The sequence below is a fragment of the Tubulanus polymorphus genome, chromosome 9 (assembly GCF_964204645.1).
Source record: "Tubulanus polymorphus chromosome 9, tnTubPoly1.2, whole genome shotgun sequence".
Taxonomy (NCBI): Eukaryota; Metazoa; Nemertea; class Palaeonemertea; order Tubulaniformes; family Tubulanidae; genus Tubulanus; species Tubulanus polymorphus.
In genome coordinates, this window is record NC_134033.1 from 6070779 (window position 1) to 6092594 (window position 21816).

The 21816-nt window shown below is 38.6% G+C and overlaps 1 protein-coding gene and 1 long non-coding RNA gene across 3 annotated transcripts in view; one reads left to right on the forward strand and one right to left on the reverse strand.

Annotated features, from left to right (window-relative positions):
- LOC141911269 (uncharacterized) overlaps positions 1 to 789 on the reverse strand; it is a 64161-nt gene extending 63372 nt beyond the window's left edge. Inside the window, exon 1 of the long non-coding RNA XR_012619994.1 lies at positions 393 to 789. This is a non-coding gene — a long non-coding RNA (uncharacterized LOC141911269). The remainder of the gene's footprint in view (positions 1 to 392) is intronic.
- A 7737-nt stretch (positions 790 to 8526) lies between these two features.
- Positions 8527 to 20490, forward strand: LOC141911275 (uncharacterized). Of its 2 annotated transcripts, XM_074802273.1 has the most exons (13): positions 8527 to 8753; positions 10435 to 10488; positions 12859 to 12965; positions 14074 to 14247; positions 14983 to 15094; positions 15794 to 15877; positions 15978 to 16015; positions 16369 to 16410; positions 17494 to 17680; positions 18004 to 18076; positions 18176 to 18224; positions 18659 to 18749; positions 19286 to 20490. In XM_074802273.1, exons 1-13 carry the CDS (start codon positions 8718 to 8720, stop codon positions 19448 to 19450), a joined length of 1212 nt encoding a protein of 403 aa, XP_074658374.1. In that variant the 5' UTR covers positions 8527 to 8717; the 3' UTR covers positions 19451 to 20490. The 2 variants fall into 2 exon arrangements, with proteins under 2 accessions (XP_074658374.1, XP_074658375.1); XM_074802274.1 differs by lacking the exons at positions 18659 to 18749; positions 19286 to 20490 and adding an exon at positions 18416 to 18643.
- Positions 20491 to 21816: the final 1326 nt, after the last annotated feature.

A 21816-nucleotide genomic window follows, 5' to 3' on the forward strand; every position in this document is an offset into this window, starting at 1 on the left:
GAAAATTGTTATGAGATATAAAAAATAACTTCATTTCGAGAAAAAATCAAATAAAAGAATTTTCAAAATATGACTGGAATTGTATTTTTGACGGAGATCTTCGAAGAATATATTGATTTTATTACTACCGTACTCGCTTTTCATATCTGGAAATAGAGTAATTTAATCTCCCAATCATACGAGATTGTATCATTAGTCGTCGAATCAAACTACGAGTCTAAAATGGCTGAACAGCGAACGAACCAGACTCCAGCCAATAACGGTGAAATAAGGATTGAATATTGGGCCGTGCAGTTCGAAATCGGAGTCAAAATCCCGTTACAAGCTCGCTATGCGAGTGTTACTATATTCGGTGTGCTGTACGTCATCGGAATGGTGGGAAACGGACTGACCTTCGTGCTGATGTCATTCACGACAATGCGCCGTCATTCGTTCAGTGTCTATCTCTCCTATCTAGCCCTGTCTGATACGCTGTTTTTGAACTGTACGATGGTTCGTTTCGCCATCTCGCTTGCGTTCAGCACTATCGAAATGTACCCGATCGTCATCGATAGCATTATCGAGTGTAAACTAGTCGAGACTATACCGTTAGTTTTTAACATGAGCAGCTCGTGGTTCATCAGCGTTGTCTGTATGGAGAGACTGGTCGCTGTGGTTATACCGTTTATGGCTCGTCAAGTCTGCAGACGTAGCACGGCTCAAATCGTCTCTCTGTTGGTTTTTGTCGCAAGTTTCTCGTCGATGGCCTATCTCTGTTATTGCGTCAGTTATCAGTCGGGTCTCGGTTGTACGTTTTCGTGCCCGGACACGAATTACAACACGTTTTTCCTGATTATGAACGTTATTTGGCAATATTTACCGCTCTCGATAATCGTCGTATGTAATTTGTGCATCATAATCGCACTTCGGCGATCTTCGGAGGTTTCCGGAACCGGTGGCTCGAAGGCCGAACGTTCCCGACAAGTTACGATAATGTTACTAGTGACGTCGATCGCGTTTATAATATTCATCGCCCCTGATTCGATTTTTCATTTGATCTACCCCCAACCTGAGACTGCCGAGTTGTTGGTCATTCACGAATTTCTGTGGCTCTGGCTAATCACAAATTATACCATTAATTTGTACTTGTACGCGATAACGGGTAAAGAGGTGCGAGAGGCATTGAAAAAGATGCTTAATCTCAAGAAAAAATAAAACATTGTCGTCGTTATGTTTTCATCTATGTTAGGAAACTTGATTTTTCATTTCAAACGATATATATTGATCGTGTTTAGTCACTCTCGAGTTGGATGCTCCAGCCACACCTACGCGTCGTTGAGGCAACAAAGGTTCTTTGATACTTTTTGGGGTTCAGTGACATATTTGTTACATTACAATAACGATGACAAATGAAATGGACATAGCTGTTCAATGCGCTAGGCTGTTCACGGATGTGTCCATGTCAAATTTTGATTGTAAAAAAACCTCAATGCGCCTTCTGCCAGGTTGAAATTAGTAAAACCATAGATTACTGAAATAGCCACTTAATTACCCTTTCTTCTTCCACCTTGTTGCGCAAGAAGTCAAACTATCCGAACACTGTTTTTACTTTTGGTTATATAAAAATCACTTGTTACGTCGCCGAAGACCACTATACATCAGTGAACCAGTGCGGGCCGTATATAAGGGAACGCAAGAAGCACACGAAGTTACGTTAATCGTCCACTTCATTCTTGATAGTAAGACATGATCATGGTTTATATAAAGGTTTGAGTGTACATGTTCAGATGCTGAATTTTTTCATTGGGAGTGGTCGGAACAGAAATCCGTATTCACAATAGTTGGTATGGAGGTCCATATTAAAATTCAAACTACAAAAATACAAGTTCATACAATAATACATGTTACTGTAGGCCTACTACTTGTATACAACTTCATAAAACTGCCTTAAACATAAAGATTATAGGTTATTATACAGACGCACGATGAGCTTTCGCCAAAAAAATTTTACACCTTCAATTAGGAGAAGGATATTCTATTGTACTAGCCAACGTCATAATCATTACAATGAGATCGCACTCATCCCGGATTCGAAGAATTGTTTTTTTTTTATATTCAAAAAACTGGAAAAATGCAGAATCTTCAAAGCATTAGGCTCTAAAACAGGTCCATGGTTCACACAGTGAACTCCATTTTAGGGTTAATTGCATGAAGCACGCCTTCCTAATAAACCACGCCTTGGTGACGTGCAGGCTAAATACGATACGAGTTGGACCTGATTTTCCCAGATATTTAGCTCGCTGTTAGACCACGCAAACATGTAACCTAGATGTCAGATGCCGTCTACGTCATGAAAGTCCCCAAAATAGAAATTGAATAGTCAAATGCGCTCGCCCGCATAGCTGTGTAATGTGCGACAGTGTTTTTTTCTCCGGACGTTTACGTGCTCATCGTTCACGTACCGGTAATCCACATTTTACGGTGACAAAAATAGCAAAAATAATTGTTTGGATTAAATGTGACGATATAGTTTGATTTTAAAGGAGCTTCTTAATTCCAAATAAAATTGTTTGCATATGTTCTACTTGCATTACTAGCATTAATTTTTCCGTGGCATTGGTAAAAAACTTCCCTCCTGCGTCTCTTCTATATATAATTTGAGCTTCTTGCAATCTTTCTTTTTCAAAACAATAAAAATATAATTCTCCCGCCCCCTATAATTCTCCCGCCCTTTTTTTCCAGACTTTTTGGAGAGCACATTCAAATTTTGGCTTCGCATTCAATGGCTCGAAGTTTAAATAGTACATTATGTTATTGTAAGAAATACTATGTCCGTTTTTAAACAACTACTGTACTGTATTCTTTAGGCCTATATATGAAAAGAATATTTCCAGGCATTACAAATTGCCGCAATAAAATACATTTATGTTCTTGGGCCCGGGTTTGTTGCCAGAATGCTGCTGTGGGCTTTTTCATTGAAGGCTACAAGTGTGTAATATTTTCATTCTCGTGAATCTAAGCAGTCGCTTGACGTTCTTGGAACACAGATTCCACTTATTAGAATCCCACAATAAGAACGGAAAAACGATCCGAAAATGTTACTGCAGGAGCTAGTAGTTTATTCAACGTTTCGACTATACATGTATTAAAATCGTCATCGTCAGGAACAAGCTCCTTATATCTGATATACTTCAGAGTCCACTCGTGTTAACTGACAGTACCTCGGGTCAGAGACCGCATATCTAAAAACGATCAATTCGAACGTCTCCCAGTGCTTCAACTCTTCAATTACAAGCAGATGATACACTATAGCCCTAGTATGAAATCTTGCAGTAATAGCTCAATTTAGTTACTACTTACAAGCGATTATTTCCAACCGTAGCAATTTCGATCGGCAATTGATACGCGTGCTCAGGCGAATTAAATATAATAGCGAAACGATTATATTTTTTATGGTCGCGTACAATCGCACCAATCAGAGGTGCATTTGTTTAAAATTGGATTGCACAAATTGTTTTTGTTTGTAAGAACATCGCCTTCGTTCATACCGTTTTACAAACTATATCCAAATAGTCATATTCCTTGTGCTAGTAGTTTATTGAACGTTTCGACTTTATTCAACTAGTCATCCTCAAGAATACTGTATTCCTCGAGCTAGTAGTTTATTGAACGTTTCGACTATGTCCTAATAGTCATCCTCAAGAATACTGTATTCCTTGAGCTAGTGTAGTTTATTCAACGTTTCGCCTATATTCTAATAATACATGTAGTCATAGTCAGGAATACTGTATTCCTTGAGCTAGTGCAATTTATCCAACGTTTCGACTATATCCTATAAGTCATGTTCAGAAATACTGATGTAGTCCTCATCAAAAAACATAGATGAAACACTCCGAGTCGAAGAATGAAAATAGTCCGAAATGTTTTCCTTGAGCTAGCAGTTTATCAAACCTTTCAACTAGATCCTAATAGGCATCTTCAGGAAAACTAAGGTTTGCAATAATAAAATTATGAGGAGTGACTAATGAAGTGATACGATGTAATACCAGGGGTTATAGAGAAACAAATCAACTGCTTGCTGAAGGGAACATTTTGATCTGTGCGTATTTTTCATTTTAGAGTGGGATTTCATGTAAACCCTAAACTATTTTCCAATTCCATGCGGTGAAATGATATAATCGCTGTCTTTGCGCAAGGAATTCAAGTGCGCAAGTGGATTAACACAGATTCACAGTTTTCAGTTTTCAAACCCCTTGACTGAAGAAATAGCGTGCTAGTTGGCCTGTCCAGTAAAAGGGCGCGAGATTTATTCATTTCTAATTATTCAAATCCTCGTCAAGCTTTAGAACCTTTTCGGAAGTTTGCTTACTATCATATTGGAATTATTTATCACTTAATCACGCCCTTTATTGTTACATTGTATCTAGTTATTTTTGCGATCAATGTTTTTATCTAGAAGTGTTAACTCTAATTTAGTTGCAAACGAAAGTAAAGGTTCAAAGAATGATCGGGTGAAACGACGCGAAATGACTTGTGAAAAAAATGTGGAAGGAGTTGAACCTGTACTGAAAATGGCGCGAGAATTGTGACCGAAGAAAAGAAAGGTCGCAATATAGAAACCTATCACTTACACGATTGCATCCAGTCAGGCACGACGTGACGCGTGTCCAGGCAGATGAAGGTTTTTGGGTCGGGTCGACGTGACGCGTGTCAGAATTCTGCGTATTACAACACTATAAATACACAATGCATGACAAACAGTTATTACGTATTAAACGCAGTTTTGATATTCGGATAGAATATTTTACCTCTAGTTTTCAGCATTCATTTTGCTGCGGTATATTTCATATGAACCTCGCGATGTCGTCAGTAGTGATGATATCGACGCGAAATGATTTCAAAAATAAAATGGCGCGGGTTGACCTGTACCGTACAGGGTTATAATCGTCTAATGATTCGGATTTACCAATGAAACTAAATTTCATCATTAAAACCGCCAAAAAATATAAACACGAAAAATATCGACATCAAAACAAACAGCGCGCCCAAAATCAGATCAAATATCAATTGATAAATTCAACCAAAAAGAAAAGACCAGAAATCCGTACCACAGAAATAGGGCACAACCTGGTGGGGTTGGTGCTGTCTGAACCTGAAACCAGTAGTAAGTAAATGTCACTTGTATCTTATAAGAAGTAGAGTTCAACTGTTCAACTCTTCATCTTACTCAAATCACACTTAACTCACGAACTGTCAAACATTTTCAATCAAGTTCAATTGTAAATAAATGCAACTTTTACTGTTCAAAAGTTCCACTTGAATTGCAACTGTATTTTGTATCAACAGCTGAAATTATGTTTTAATTCAACGATTTATCAACTAACTATTCTAACCTAACCTATAAAGACCAGTCGGCCTACCTATTCAGGCGAGGGTTTGGGGGCAGGGGGATACTGAAATAGAGACATGTTATACAGGTCACACCGGAATTCTTCAGTCACTCTGTCATCATCATTCAACTTCAGGTTCAATCTTCTGTGACTAAGGGGTCTTGTTCTTTTCACTGAAATAGAACATACAGGCCGCACCTGAATCAGGCCACTCTGTTGTGTGCTGGGGGTGAAGACACGTACTCTGTGGCCTAGTCTTCTGGGGTCTTGTCTCAGCGATGACTCTGAACTTCTCATGTTTATTTCAACTGAATATTTTTACATAAACGTCCGGTGTTTTATAAACGAATAGTTTCAATAAACGGAAATTCTGAAAAAAAACGGAAACACCTGAAAAGAGAGAGAAACCCTGGAAATAGAAGCATAACCCTGAAATAAATATATTAAGTATCAAAATAAACAGGCCGCTTTTCCATCTGACCCAGAGACCCACAGGACCCTGATGTAAATAGCACCCAAATTTCTTAAGTTCGTTGGAAATTGTACACATTTGCATGCATTTCTATAACTTACTAACTCACCGAGTAAGTTCCTCGTAACTAACTAAACCTATGAAACATAATTTCAGCTGTTAATGTTTTTTTAACTTACAGTTTATCCAATCATGCGTGTAATGTATGAATCCAGTGATTATCCTGAGATTCATAGTCAATTTTCACAGTCAATCTTTATCCTTGTTTTTGATAATAGTTCACAGCTTTTATGAGCGCGCCGTTTGTTATATCATGATAATGCTGAATTAGATTGAACTCCCGATTGAATCGATTCCATTTGGAATTCCGTGAAGTCTGAAAAATAAAAACAGAAGAAATTCAAACTACCACTTAAACGAAATACCAATAAATTAATTTCCCGGGTAAAAACCCTCACAGCTTCGCGACTCGGTGCACTCGCTTTGCTGGGGTGCCCCCGTTATACGAAAAGGTGCTCCGCGTATGTTGCCCCCCCCCCCCCCAGAAATTTACCCTTGTATCTAAATAGTCTAAAAGTAACAGGTAGAGGTTTAGATGGCATACACTGCAAGGTTTAACACGTGTGAAAATCGGTCAACTTTTCACGTGTCTTAAAATTTGCGATGCTAAAACCTCGACAAACTCGACTAAAAATCACGCTCATCTTATCCGTGTCAGTTAAATCGTTTCTGAATTTTTTTTTCATTGTTTAATTTCGTGTTTTATGATGTAGTTTCGATAATTATAAATTAATCATATTCAATTATTTTATAAGCGCGGTGATGGAGGATTCTAATGGCGCGGGTTCCTTGCTCGTTTGCACTCGGCTCATGTGCGGCTGCTCATCGCGAAAGGTGATTGGCCGCATTATTAATGCAGGGCGCAATAAGAAATTCTGATTGGCCAGGTGGTGTGCATATGTAATGAAAGTTCGTTTTGGCGGGGGCGCCAAAACGGAATATTCTTTGTTTTGGCGCGCCAAAACGAACTTTCAGAGATATTTCGACGTTCTTCGTTATTTTGACGGGGGCACCAAAACGGAATTTTCATTTTTTTGGCGCGCCAAAACGAACTTTCAAAGAAAATTTGACGTTTTTTTTTCGTTTTGGCGTTCTGGCGTTCTGGCGCCCTCATTTACTTACCAGGAATTTTACGCTATGGCCCTTATCAGCCACCATAATTAGGGGATTACTTAAAATAAATTGCGTTAACAGAGCCTATCATAAGATTAGATTTGTGAATATTTATTACAAATATATATTATGATTTAATTCATCTCGTCACGAAACCGATATTCCAAAATGTGACGGAGATGAACGTGATGGAGATGAATGACTAGGTGAGCATGAGGGGTTACATCTTTTATTGATTTTTTTTAGCAAATTGTTTGAAGGTTGATGTTAAGCGCGATAATGTCCTCAATCAATAAATGTATTTTTTATTGATACAATGTATAGTATTCCTACTCTACAGACCGTTCGGAGATGAATGAGAATAAACATACGCACTCATCACTTGTTTAGATGCGGTTATTTTTTCCCTTCAAATGTGTAGAAGATGAGCGTCATGCACTCAAGCGTTTAAAGATTGCGCTTGTTCACAGGGGCGCCATAAGTCGTCATAGATAGTTCAAATGGAAACTGGTTGAGATGGTTTTACGTCGGCCGTGACGGAGAGGAAAAATAGGGGACGCCCTTTACCCCAAATAAATTTAAATGGATTTATTATATCCTAAGAATAGAAGTTATTTGTAACTCTTTATTTATATGCAATATATTTTATCAGATCGGCACAAATTTTGCATCTTATAACTTCACTTGAGGTGTCATATCATGAGAAAGAAACATGGACCGTGTATCGGGGACATGACGATATCGCGTACACAATAATTTTCAATGGATTTAAATTCACCATTAAATGCAGAAAATTTCTTGAAATTGTATTCAAACAATTGGTTTATTGCTGAAGTTTTTGGTCAAAGGTCGTGAAATATTGGTCATTTGTCTGAATTAGTGATAAATCTCTCTCCGGGACATGAATAGCTGCTACTCGTGAAGAATGACCCAATATGTGCAAAAACAGTCGAACAGATAGCAATTGGAATCACGTGAATCCAACGCCAGAGGCCTACTTCATATATAGTCAGACACATAAGAAGGGGCTCGAGTTGTTTTCGCACCTTGAACTTGAACTTGCACCGAAACATTCAAAACAGCGTTGCGTCGGCTATTCCGGGTAGGGCGAATACGTTTTGGAAAATGATACGGCCAGGGAAACCAGACACCCCCTCACTAGCAGGATTCGAACCTGGATGGCATCGCGCTCAGCCACGGCACTATACTGCCACTGGTCGCCTCTCCCACCTGCATTCGCAGTCAGAGTCAGAAAAGCTGAAGGTAGAGACTGGCAACCAGTCTACCACGGCACGAACCGTGGCGATCTTGGCGCCATCAGGTTCGAATCCCTGCCGTGAGAGGATGCTTGTGACAGAAAACATTTTGCTAAAGATTGTGATAAGAGAGGAAATTCATAAAAAAGAAATAAATAGAAATCGGAAATGAAAAATGAATAATTTATTAAAGATATTTATTAAGCAAATGAAATATCTATTACATCTGCATTAAACAAATTTGCTTTGCAAAACTACACAACAAACAAAATGGAAATAAATCAAAAATAGGCCACTACTAGTCTGTAGTAGTTCGATCATCCACCTTCAACATAAATCATCAAGCTATCATTCCCTTCCACCCGATACGAAGAAGACACCGAAAATAATCTAAGATCCTGTGCAGTAAAGTAGATAACATAGAATAGACAGGGCCTGACAGGGGAGATGATTGGTTGGGTGACATTGGATGTAGGGGATCAGGTCAGTAGTTTAAGTTAAGTTAGTTAGGCCTAATTAGTTACCAATTCAATTCCATTCTTTATTGATCCTTATAACAACAATACATATCAGATTCCCAAATTCAATAAAGTTACAAATTTCAAAACAAGAAAACACGATATACAAAATACAATGGAATAACCTAAACAAGTTATTTCAAATGCACATGTCAAAGGCAGTAGAATATGGGCTTTGACCTTGTTGGTGTGTTAAAAATGATAAGATTTATCGTAATCTACGATAAAAATACCACCGGGGTTGCCATCTTAATCATCCATGATGCAACTGTTTTACCCGTGATCCAATGCGCGTCCGGCGTTTAACTATTATAAGCTTACTATACAGAAAGGCAGGAAACGCTCCTATCTCTAGTTAGAGGCATCGCGAATTTTCAATAATCTATTTCGTTGCCAGTTAAAATCTTTAACGGAGCTAAAACAGCGTCAATGTTTCCAAAAAATCATCTACAATTGAAATTATGGGCACTCCTTATATATCAGGATTAAAATTGACACGGGAACGAACTTCAGCAATCGTCGGCAGTGTTCGGCTGTCCCCATATTTGCAGGTAGATTTAAGCGTTTCAGAGATAGGAAGCATTTCCTGCTTTTCTGTATAGTATAGTTAAACGAGAGACACGCATTGCATCATGGGTAAATTGATTGCTAAACATGGCGGATTATCGAAGTAGGAATAACATACCGCTGGTGAAATATTGAATAGACCTATTTATCCGCAATCAAAGCCCATACAAGTGCCTTCAACCCAGACTCAAGAGGATATCGAGTGGCAGCAAAACTGACCGCGCTTTGCTACACGATATGCTCCAAAGTAACCTCTAATCATTGGTGTTAAGCTTTTTATAATCGGATGGGCTTGCGTGAAAATATCCGATCGTGAAACTAAACGACAGACAGTAGTCAGTTGTAGGCCCTTAATCCTTTCGCTACGTGTGACGTTTTGGAAACGTCATATGAGTGACACTTGCTGTGCGTATGACGTTGTAGAAACGTCATGCACCTATTGATTTATAACTCGAACGCGTACACAGCAAACAGTATGGAAACGCATGTAAGACAAGATAGTTAGCTTTCTAAACAACAGATGGCGAAAATGCGTCAGTAGTTGGTGCTGTCAGCCTGTTGAGCACATGGTAATTTGCGCGGGATTGAGATGGCTCCCCACTTACGTACCTCTACCAGCGGAAAAGGATATCCCATATCAATTGAATTTCTTTCATCCACACCGTAGCATCAATCACCAAAGACTGAGATAGGCACTTGGGTGAAAAACTGAAAAAAAAAATTTCTAACCCATCCTGACCCCCCCCCCAACACGCCCCCCCCTACAGAAAAGGCTGTTGGTATGATTTTTTACTGATTTTCACTAAATAACATAATAATCTTCGATAAAAACGCGAAAAATCGGGGTTAAAAACAATTTGAAAAAAATCGAATTTTTCGGAAAATACCTTACGTAGGGGGCGGTGCAAGCGTGTACGCAGCGAAAGGGTTAAGAAGCCTCTACTACTACTTAGTTTGTAATTTATTAGCGGACCTTGTAAATTTTCTCCTTTGAAACTCTTCATATCCAAGAATAACTGATCTGCAGGGACATTTGCATAAAAGTAGCCAAGACTATTCGAATTTCAATATTTTTTCAGGCTTTGATCTACGATCTTCATGGACGTGCGCGCATTGAAGAGGGTCCCAAACGGGTAAGTATTTGCTAGTTAGTGCAAAAATACACTCGTAAGGCCTACAGTGAAAAATGAATTTGAACTGGATTTTTAGGCTCCTAATCCCTAAAGTTATCAAATAAGAGATTGATCCAGCTGAAAATTGATTAACTTAAGCTGGGGGCACACGAGCGTTATTATTCGCCTGATCCTGGCGAATTTGTAAATTGGCCGTGTGCCTGTTCAGGGCGCCGGGCGATTAAACAATAAGACGCTTCAAGGTAATGTCTTGGTATTTGGTTTATACATGTGTCTACCCTAGACACATCTTCAGCCCAAAAACTGGCCCTCTCAGATTCAAGATGGCCGACTGGCAGCCATTGTTGTTCGGCAAAATCAACACTTTTTACACTTTTTGAGGGAAATTTTGAAGACGCTTAAATCAATTACCTTGATCTTTCATATATATTTGAATCCCCCCAGGGCCCATCACCATAAGAAAAATTGGGTCGATTGGGCTCAAGATGGCCGTCCTATGACCTTTTTAGTGCCCAAAAATGTCAATTTTGGCCCAAATTCTGAGTCCTGTAGCTTTCTACTGGTTTGTCATTTCTCATTGCAATTTTTGATGCATATTCCTTGGAAAGGGTTGTTTTATACCTGAGCCAGGTATTTTTGATCGGCCATTTGTGACGCAATTGGCGGCCATCTTGGTATCATCAGTACTCATTGGAAGGTGGGAAAAAGTTTTTCCACATTATATTGATACCTAAGCATATTTTGTTACCATAATTAATTGCAAAGTTGTTGCTCATGACATCATCTATGATTGTGGTGAGTTTCAAGGACATTAGTTATTCTATATGGTCACCAGGGGGCGTTGAATAGTAGAATAACTTAGTATTTCCTTATTAGATTGGTACCTAGGCATATTTTGTTATCATGATCAATTGCAAAGTTGTAGTTTATGACATGTTCTATGATTATGGTGAGTTTTAAGGTCATTGGGTTTTGAATATGGTCACCAGGGGGCGTTGAATAGTAGAATACTTAGTATTTCCATATTAAATTGGTAACGAGACATATTTTGTTATCACAATCAATTACAAAATCATAGCTGCTGACATGTTCTATGATTGTGGTGAGGTTCAAGGTCATTGGTTTTTGTTTATGGTCACCAGGTGGCGTTGAACATTGAAATTGTTAGATTGTTGAGCATTGGAAACCACTTCCCAAGTGGGCATGGTGTCCCTGGACCCCTAGTTACACATTTAGAACTTTTTGAGGGAAATTTTAAAGACGCTTTGATCAATTACCTTGATCTTTCAAATATATTTGAAACCCCCAAGGGCCCATAAGCATAAGAAAAATTGGGTCGATCGGACTCAAGATGGCCATCCTATGACCTTTATTGTGCCCAAAAATGTCAATTTTGGCCCGAATTCTGAGTCCTATACCTATGCATATTTTGCAACCACAATCAATTGCAAAGTTGTAGCTCATGGCATCGTCTATAATTGTGGTGAGTTAGTTGTTCTATATGGTCACCAGGGGGCGTTGAATATTAGAATAACTTGGTATTTTCTTATTATATTGGTACCTAGGCATATTTTATTACCATGATCAATTGCAAAGTTGTAGCTCATGACATGTTCTATGATGAGTTTCAAGGTCATTGGGTTTTGCATATGGTCACCAGAGGGCGTTGAGTAGTAGAATAACTTAGTATTTCCATATTAAATTGGGAAGGTGACTTATTTTGTTATCACAATAAATTACAAAATCATAGCTGCTGACATGTTCTATGATTGAAGTGAGTTTCAAGGTCATTGGTTTTATATTTAAATTGTTAGATTGTTGAGCATTTGAAACCACTTCCCAAGTGGGCATGGCATCCCTGGACCCCTAGTTTAACTCTCCCACGCTAAACGGCAGTCGCTGACCGAATTCCGGTTTGATCACTACATGTGCCCGCCCCTCACTCGTACTGGGCGTATAAATTTGCTGGCGAATTTAATTGATGCTATCCAACGAAAAAACACGCTTGTGTGCGCCTAGCTTCATCAGAAAAGATTATTTCAATTTAACTTAAATGTAGTAGAAGAAATTAAATTGCTCTTAATGGGTAACCACCAGCGACACCTGGTGGGGCCTCACAGAATCCTCACTTGCAAGAGTGCCTTATTGAAATGTGGCAGGAATTTAAGTGCAGGGCCTCACAGAATCCTCACTTGCAAGACTGCCTTATTGAATCGGGCAGGAATTTAAGTGCAGGAACTATATAACCACTAGGGACACCTTGTGGATACAATCTGGAATCCTTACTTGCCACAGTTAGGATTGCCAGTAGGCTACAAGCCCCGATCGACGGATTTTTTAAAAACTCTGCCTCTCATCTCTTTTTCATAGTTATTTCTATTTCGCGAGAAGTTTACGGAACTTTCTCGACTGTCGGCGAATCAAAACGAGTTTCTGAAAGTGAAATATATTGATGGAAAAGTTGATCACATTCCCGGGTAAGTGACGTCATCTTTAGGGTCAAGTTTAATGCGGTGGTTTGCAGATGATACATTCCTACCGAGTTGAGATCCACTGAAACACTGTCGCCATCTATAGGTAAAGTTTAATCTGTGGCTCTCACATGTGTCAAGAGTAATGAGCCAGTGTCTCCATCCATAGGTTAACGTTTTAAATAGGCTAATCTAATGGGTATCAGCTGTGCCAAGCTTTTTTGCGAAGCAAATCTGTTTCAAGGGAAAGAGCACTTTTTCGCTGCGAAAAGGGGCACTTGGATTGAAAATCGATTGAAAAGCCGATTGAAAACGTACAGATTTGAAATATGATTTTTTCGATAATCTCTTACAACGTCTCATTTATGATTTAAATGCCTTGAATTTGTATTTATCTCCGATATCCTACAATAACATATTTACAAGTACATGTAATTCTGAACCATTGTACGGTATGATTATTTAACAATATCAGTTTCGTTTGACCCTTTACAGTTTACCCTTTTCCCAAAATTTACAAGTTATCATTGGACTTCATCACACAGTGAAATGATTATCATTAATTCAGGTTTAAAAAACGACATGAATTATCAGTATCATGACCTGAATTTTTTTACACACACGGGTCTGATATCAAATTTAATCTAGAGTGACTGCTACATGGACACACAGCTGCCATCTCAGGGGGGCAGAACCGCGGCCGGACCAAAACTTTGCTCATCATGTTTTGCATTTTGATGTTATGTGTATTAATGTCTATAATCATAATTTTAAAAACTATTATCATCCTGCCGTGAATTTTGTCCTGATGTTAGGGGATTTATTTCAAATCTCTCATGCCAGAATGTTGTTAGAATGCATCTTCTGGCTGATTCTAAACATTTCAAAAGCTTTTTCAAAAAGAGGACCCGGATCCCCACCATTGCTTGGCGCCTTGGACGATCGCAAATACCTCCACACTGGCAGAAAGTTTAAGGTTTAGGGTAAGGCCTAAAGTTTAATTAAGTAGTTCTGCTACATAGTTGATAAAAACAGTATTGCCATCTATAGGGTAAGGATCACGCGACGGGTGGAAACAAACGTTTGACACTCAAGGGTTACTCATTCTTTTCAGGCCGTGCTCGATGTTTCGTGATCCCAGCAAGCACACGTCCATCGATAAAATGCAAGGTATTCCGCTAGACGCGAATGAACTGCTCGTCGTCTATTCGAAAAATGAAAAGACTAAAGAAGTGATGCGCTATCTAAAAGATGGACCGACCATCTACATACCTAAAGCAAATGAATGGTAGGTACTGCAAGTAATTGCCCATTGATTATATGATTGTGGTGAGTTTCAAGGCAAATCTGAATCTGTGTATGATCCCTAGGGGGCGCTGAATAGCAGAATAACATGGCGTTTCCATATATTGCTATCTTAAAGGCAATCCCTGTAAGCACAATCAATTCATCAAGGTCATCGATTAGTGTTAGGTCGGGAAAATATAGAATATCCTGTGTTAGATGAATATGTATGAAAGCTCACAATAATTTCAGCTAATGGTGGGAAAGTTCTCGAATAAATGAGTGTAGGCTATATATGTGTAGGTTAAATATTTCAAGCAATTTGTGGCTATAGACATCAGATGTTCCAACGCTATGACTGATGATGGCTATTAGTCTGTAGCCGAAACATTGCTTGAAATATGAAGTGATTTATTCAAGAATTTTCAAGTCCTTCGCTTATGTTATTGTGGCACTTCTTAGGTGTTGATTACTGCATCTGATGGGCCCGCTTTCATAGACTGGGTATCAAAGTTATCCCTAGGGTTAAATCCTCAATCTGGGTGACAACTACCATAGTGATAATGAGAAACCATGGATATAACTGACAAATTTCAAAATGTTCACAGGGACTATTTTGCTTCCACAACTATGAAACCCTGCCCAGGGGTGTTAACTTTTGTCATTGCCAGATTGTCGAGCAATTTACCGATAGGGCATGGTGTTCCTGGACCTGCAGTTTTATTTGCTTGTTTTTTAGGCTTCACACGTTTAATTGGCACGGTACAAACCCAGATAATAAAACACAGAAAATTCCTGGTCTACTGAAGTTTAATAAACTTCAAGTAATTCCAGACCAATTCTATTATAATGTAAGTAAATTTGAGTTGGAAAATAATTACAGTCAGCCCCCGATATACCGGCCATATGGCTGCAGAACGATCTTGGTGGTACACAGAGTATGGCTGTATATCGAGGGTGTTTTACTATGTATCTTTATTGAGATGTACATTGAGAAAACCTGGAAACCTGGCGGTAGGCGGGGTGACATAAAATGGAAGGGCAGTATATCGGGGGTTTACTGTAGTATGAAACTGCAATAATCACTCCTTACTTCACCACATTATCAACCCTAGTTTTCATTTTTAAATTCATATAGCTTTAGTCAAATATGTGCATCTAAACAGGACTTTTTGGACCATAAAGATTTGGCTAACGGTCATTTGCGAGTTGAACAGTTATCTCTAAATTGAACACTCTTAGTTGAACAGTTCTCTCTTGAGTTCAACCGTTCTCTGTTGAAGAGGGTGACCACAATTCTGCGTAACACGGAAAAACACAGACGAATGAGATCAGAATATTCGCTGGGCTAGCTTACTTCTCTGGTCTTACCTACTGCCATTCATCAGGATACATGGAAAGCATCGCTTTTACCGAAAAAAACACAGCGAATTCACAAGTGGATGGATTGTGGTCACCTGTTGTTCAATAGTTAAACAAGTATCTCTCTCAGAAGTTCAACTTTCTGCAGTAGTTTCTAATAAAGTCGCTGATGATGTGTCATCATACAGGTTGATGAAGTACGCACCGCAGACGACGCGTTGATGAGAATCAAACTGATGATATTTTACGAGCTGAAAGACATCCCTCGAATGGTAACGATTTTCGCAGATTAAGTCCAGAAAAATGTCGATAATTTCTGTTCTCTTTTATCAATCTTCTGAAGAATACCTCGTTTCTGCGTTTTCTTTTCAGTTGGCTAATACGCAAGATCCGATTGCAGATTTCATCAAGTACGTTGAGAAATTGTTTCTATTTCGAGTTACCGGTTGTTGCAATAATGCATAGTCCAGATTGACTAGTCGAGTTAACTATTGATCTTTTTGGGGCACACCTCCATCATTTGGTGCAGTCTTTAGACTCAAGAGTGTCCTCTCAATGAATTAGACTTGGTCCATGCTCTATATGGTGATTATGTACACCGTTTAATATTTATTGAGACATAAAATTCATTCATTCAAAATAGAAGAAATGAAATTTTTTGAATTGGATGTAGGGTTCACAACTTTGTGCGGTAACTTTGTACAGTAAAAATTCATATGCATTTCATATTTTTATATATGTGTGATTGTTTCTAATTTTTCAGTTGCGTCTCTGCCGACGTGATAGCGTTCGCTTCGAAATACACGTAAGTTTAATGAATCGGGGCATAATCGCTTTGAAAAATATTTGCAGTTGATTTTTAGGGCAGAGATTCCCAGCGTATTGGCTGTCATTTGATTGTCTCTGGCTTTAGAAACTTAAGGGGATCATTTATTTATTACGTACACATTAGGGGAGGGAGTAGGGGTAAGTGCCATTGCGTACTGTAATGCTTAATGTATATATATGGCCGATTTTGCGTACAGAGGGGGAGGGGGTTGGAAAAATTTTATGCGTATGTAATAAATGAATGATCTCAATGCAGAAGTTTTACCCTTCACTCTTAGATAATTGTACAGACCCTGTACCAGATTGTGTTAGCTCATTTCTGACGATACATGTATGTGGTGATGCCTATATTCGAAATTTCCGAGATTTTGGTCGCTATTGGTAGTGAACAGATTGTTAACTCTTTCAGTGCTGACTAATTGATACCGAAATGAAAAGTGCTAGAGATATATGAAAATTTTTGAAATTCCGTCCGTGTGTGTTGTATAACAGGCACATCACAGTGCATCTGCACTGCTGCGCGGTGTATTGTTAGTTACCCCGTACTAATATTTCAACATTTTCACCGGTGCTGTCATCATAGAGATAGTTTGAAAACTAATTACATCAATAGAGTGTAATAGCAAAGTCCATCGCCAATTTATACACTGCAATGCGGTGTAGAAGCTCAAAAACCGTGGTGTATTTGACTGGTTACAAATGAACAGTGCCCATTATTACGCGTAACAGTGAACCTCGCCTTACTCGAACAAATGGAGACCGTGGCAAAATCAGTCCAACGCAAAGAAAGTTCGAGTTTAGGATATAGGGAAATACGTAAGAAAGTCATAAAAATGATTTCGTTTTTGTCCAAGTTAGTTAAAAAGTTAGCGATGTCCAAGTACGGCAAGGTTTACTGTCCTACCCTAGGAAACATTTCAGACTTAAGTTTTTCATTCCTAGAACGTTCTCCTACGTCAAATGCCAACTTTTGAACTGGGTCCCGTACATGCATCATATCTTTTGATTAATTTAGAAAAAAAAGGATTTATAGAAATTGTTCATTTTTTTCAATCGACAGGTACATGGAATTCATCGATAAGTCGTCGGATTTGAACAATCTGTCGAACTATTCGAATTTGCTCGAGTGTTGCAAGCGAATCGGCTACGAGATTACGAAGGTCGTTTTCCGAGGTTATTTCGCTAGTAAGATGCTACAGGACATGCATGACAACGCGATGAAAGAACGAACTAAACTCAAAATAATGGTCAGTATGGTCAAAAATGCAATTGCACTGATTGAAGTTGTCATAGGATATAAGTTGTCAAATTTATTAGCTACAATTGTTTTCAGTTTAACCCACAAAACTGTGGAACTGAATTCAGGGTCAAATATAAAAGCTACACAACTGTAGAACTGGGATCGGAGTCAAATTAAACCCACCCAACTGCGGAACTGAATTCACAGTCAAAATAAACCCGCGTTAACTGTGGAACTTGATTTAGGGTCAAATAAAACCCACACAACTGTGGAATTGGATCCGGAGTCTAATCCTCTTATGTTGGTATTCGGTTAATTATTATGTTGTAGAGTGAAACAGTTGAACAGGAAGAGCATTTGACCGATATGAAATTAAAAAATGAAACGGAAAGAGCAGAACAAGGTACATTTAGGACACTAAGCACTCTAGTTCAGTCGATAGCATCATAGTCAATTTCTATCACATGTACACTGTTCAACCATACCGGTATATATCTTTCAGAACGTGCCATGGAAATTGATAAATTGACACATACACAAAAACTTGAGAAGTAAGTGAAGTACTTAGAGTATATTGTCGATATCAGGGTTTGAAAGATTTCCCCCTAATCTTTGGATTCATCCAGACATCAGTCAACCTACTGCCTGGATCCGTCCCTCAGTCATTCAATACATTATTCACCATTTGTCTTAAGTTTTAGTCATTTACACTTTACATATGTTCAGAACTTTCACACTTTAGAAAACTGATCGTTCACACATCACATGAATTCAAAACTTCGCCTGAGGCATTTCAAACAGAAAATGAACTACAAACACCAGACATAAGAAATTTTATCAGCACACATCCAAAAACTGATCACCACATGCCACTCACTCTTACAATAGTGATTGTGGAGAGTGGTTCGAGGTTGGAAGGACATGAGTGATGAAGTATAGTGTATCCCTCAACTTGAAACTTGTTTTTCGGATGTCGTAATTTCAGGGATAAACATGAACATCATTTGCAGCTGGAAATGAAACGTCACTTGAACACGATTAAGGTCGTCGAACAAAAACGCCTGAATACAATTGAGGTAAATACGGTAAACCTAGTGGGGACCATGAAGTTAATATAGGCCTGTGTTATATTATTTTGAAAAATGGATGGAGTAATCGCGAAATTGATCGATTGAAAATGAATTTTATGGTAGTTTGTGTCTTGCTGTGGCAGTTTAAGTTGATATCGATTCGATGTCAAATACGGAGTAAGAGTTTTTGAAATCCGATAAACTCTGTCCCTTACTGCCTGGAAATTCTACCCAAACGTTTTTAAATGCTGCTTAAGAGCCAGTAGCTAAGAGAAATACAGGAGTCACTGTCTCTTACTATGATTAAGTTCTTTTACGCCAAGTTGGTGTCGACAATAACTGATTTTTGAGAAATACTGTTGACTCCCTCCGGGTCTTTACTTCAAAGTCCCGGTCAAATGCTGAAAATTAGTTTGCCAAACAATAGTCGACCCTAACGTTTTGAGTTCGGATCTAGTTATTGTAGTACTTATTTCGAACGGGATTCGCGCTTTGAAAATAATTCAAATTGATATTCCGTTTTTCGTGCGATTTCTTTGCAGGCGAAAAGAAAAGAGAACGAACAGAAAATCGACGAATTGCGTAAATTGAAAGAAGTCGGCGTCGATTTGAACGAATATTTGTTGAATTTGAAGAAACGTCCCGATAAAATAACGCGAATCGTCGCGAATCCGAATGCAGGGAATATTCACTTTCATCATTCGTGAACATTTTTCGCGAAATTTCTCCATGAAATATATTATGTATCTAATCATGACGAGTCTGGTTCCACCGCCCAGACTGGTGTCGACTTGTAGCTTGGACACTGCACCTCCGTCATACCCGCAGACATTCTTCTAATTTTTGTATGCACATGAGTTCAGTACTTCACTTGAGACATTTTCAATTCATGATGAACTACAAACACCAGATATTAGACATTTTATCAGCAAACTTTCAAAAACTGCCCATCCACTCTTCATACATGCTTAGCACTTCGCCCGAGACATTTTTTTAATTGAAAATGAACAAAATGAACCAAACATTAGACATTTGATCAGTGGTCTTCCGCAATTCTCCAAACAATGCAAGGAACATGTAGGGAATGTCTGAAGGTATAAGTTTCCAGACTGCATGTTTTTATTGATATCAGGTACTTTTAATATCCTATACTAGTATGATGTTATAATGTAAAATGGTTTTAATCAAAATGGGTTGTAAAAAATATGTTTAGAAAAATCTTGTAAGAAAATTGTGCAATAATATTTCAAATTTATGGTAATGCGTGTACATTTTATTTTTACACATCCTAATTTTCATAGTGTAATTGTTGAATCATGTGATGTAAAACATCGTTAAAAATTGTTGATTATATGAGCTATTCTTGAATCCAGTGGAAATAAAAGTATACAGTCATTTGTATTGTTCAACTGGGCATTGTTTTGTTTTGGCGACAGGCCCTCAATAATATTAATTATGATTTTGTTTGAAAATTATGTTTTTAAACACTTGCTCAAATATTAAGGCTGACCACCCATCTCTTCCGATTTTTTTTTGTGGCCGATTTTTTACAGTACCGGTACCGGTATTTTAGCTTCAGCAGCCCTACATTGGGAGAGGTTTCCAAGACTTCCAATATTCGGCCACCCTCTGATTGGTGACATCGAATTTTATTTAAATATTTTTTGATATTGTGAAAGATATATTTTTTTTTAATATGAAATAGTTTCCCTCCCCATGTACCCTATGAAATTTTGGACGTGGACCGTAAACAATGTACTATACTGTATGCCTGCCTATCTTTTGGCCTTAGGCTATCTGACTACAAAATAATTATTTGAGAAAGATAAAATATAATATAAAGCTTAAGCTTATACAACTTTGAAGTCACAAATTGAAAAAGATTTTTTATAAACAATGTGTTTCTGCTCCAAACTGGCCGCAAGGTAAACACAGCCTATTTCGTGTTAGTGTTCCTCTTCTCCAAGAAAAGGTTGGAGATGGATTTTAGGACACACAGCGGAATATTTTATTAAGGGCACACCAACAAAGCAAGCGGGGAGGGGCATTGGTAGTTAATGGATCCTTGACACAATATCCTACGATTTTCACTGCTTTTGATCGTTCCCGATAACGTTTACGGAAGATCTACAGCTGGTCCGATACTGTTCCCGAAACCATTAACCGTGAAATAGGGATACGGGTGGTGTGTGGAGCTACTCGCGGGAATCTGGCGCGCGCTGTTGCAGCTCCGCAGAGTTCCAGATGATAAATGCTGAAGAGGATTGAAGAAAAAAGTGACTATTTCTGATTAAACTCTCTCCACTGGGCTTACAGGATAAAGGGTCAGTTACAGGGTCAGTTACAGATTCTAACAGCAGCAGCAGCAGTTTGATAAGTGATCCGTAGAATATTGCCCAGCGTCAGCGCGAGCGAGTTTGTTGAGATGATAGTGCCACACACAGTCTGTGTGACACAGCAGTATCAACATCATCGTGCCACTAAATTTGCTTTCACATCAATTTGCTAGTGCCTTTCGTGGATTTTTTGGCAAAATTTGCCCTTTTTCGGTTACGAAGTGGATATTTAGCCGTATACGGCAAAGTATTTACTCCCGCTATTTTACCGCACAGTATTAACTAAAACAGTAGCAATTAAATCAGTATATTGGGTTTAAGGATAGGGTTAGTGTTGAGTGGGTGAGAAGAGGGTCCAGAGGGTTCCGTTTTACCCCTAGGGTAGGGATAGGATTCGGGTAAGGTGAAGTACTATACTATAGATAGTTAAACATTTTGATGATTTTCAGCGAGTTCGGTGGTCTAGTGGTATGACGCTGTGCTAGTAATTTACTGGCCTGGGTTCGAGTCTCGCTCTATCCGCTCCATCTGACTCTCTGTGCCATCTGTTCTCCACATTTTTTTTAATTTACGAAGTCGCGCAGCTCTGTGCGCATGCAAATCAGCCAATCAGCGACGATGTACGGTAAAATAGCGGAAATAAATACTCAGCCGTATACGGTAAAATATCCACTGCGTTTCGATTAAACTTATGGACCAACAATAATATATTTTGGAATGGTGCCCTTTTGAGCAAA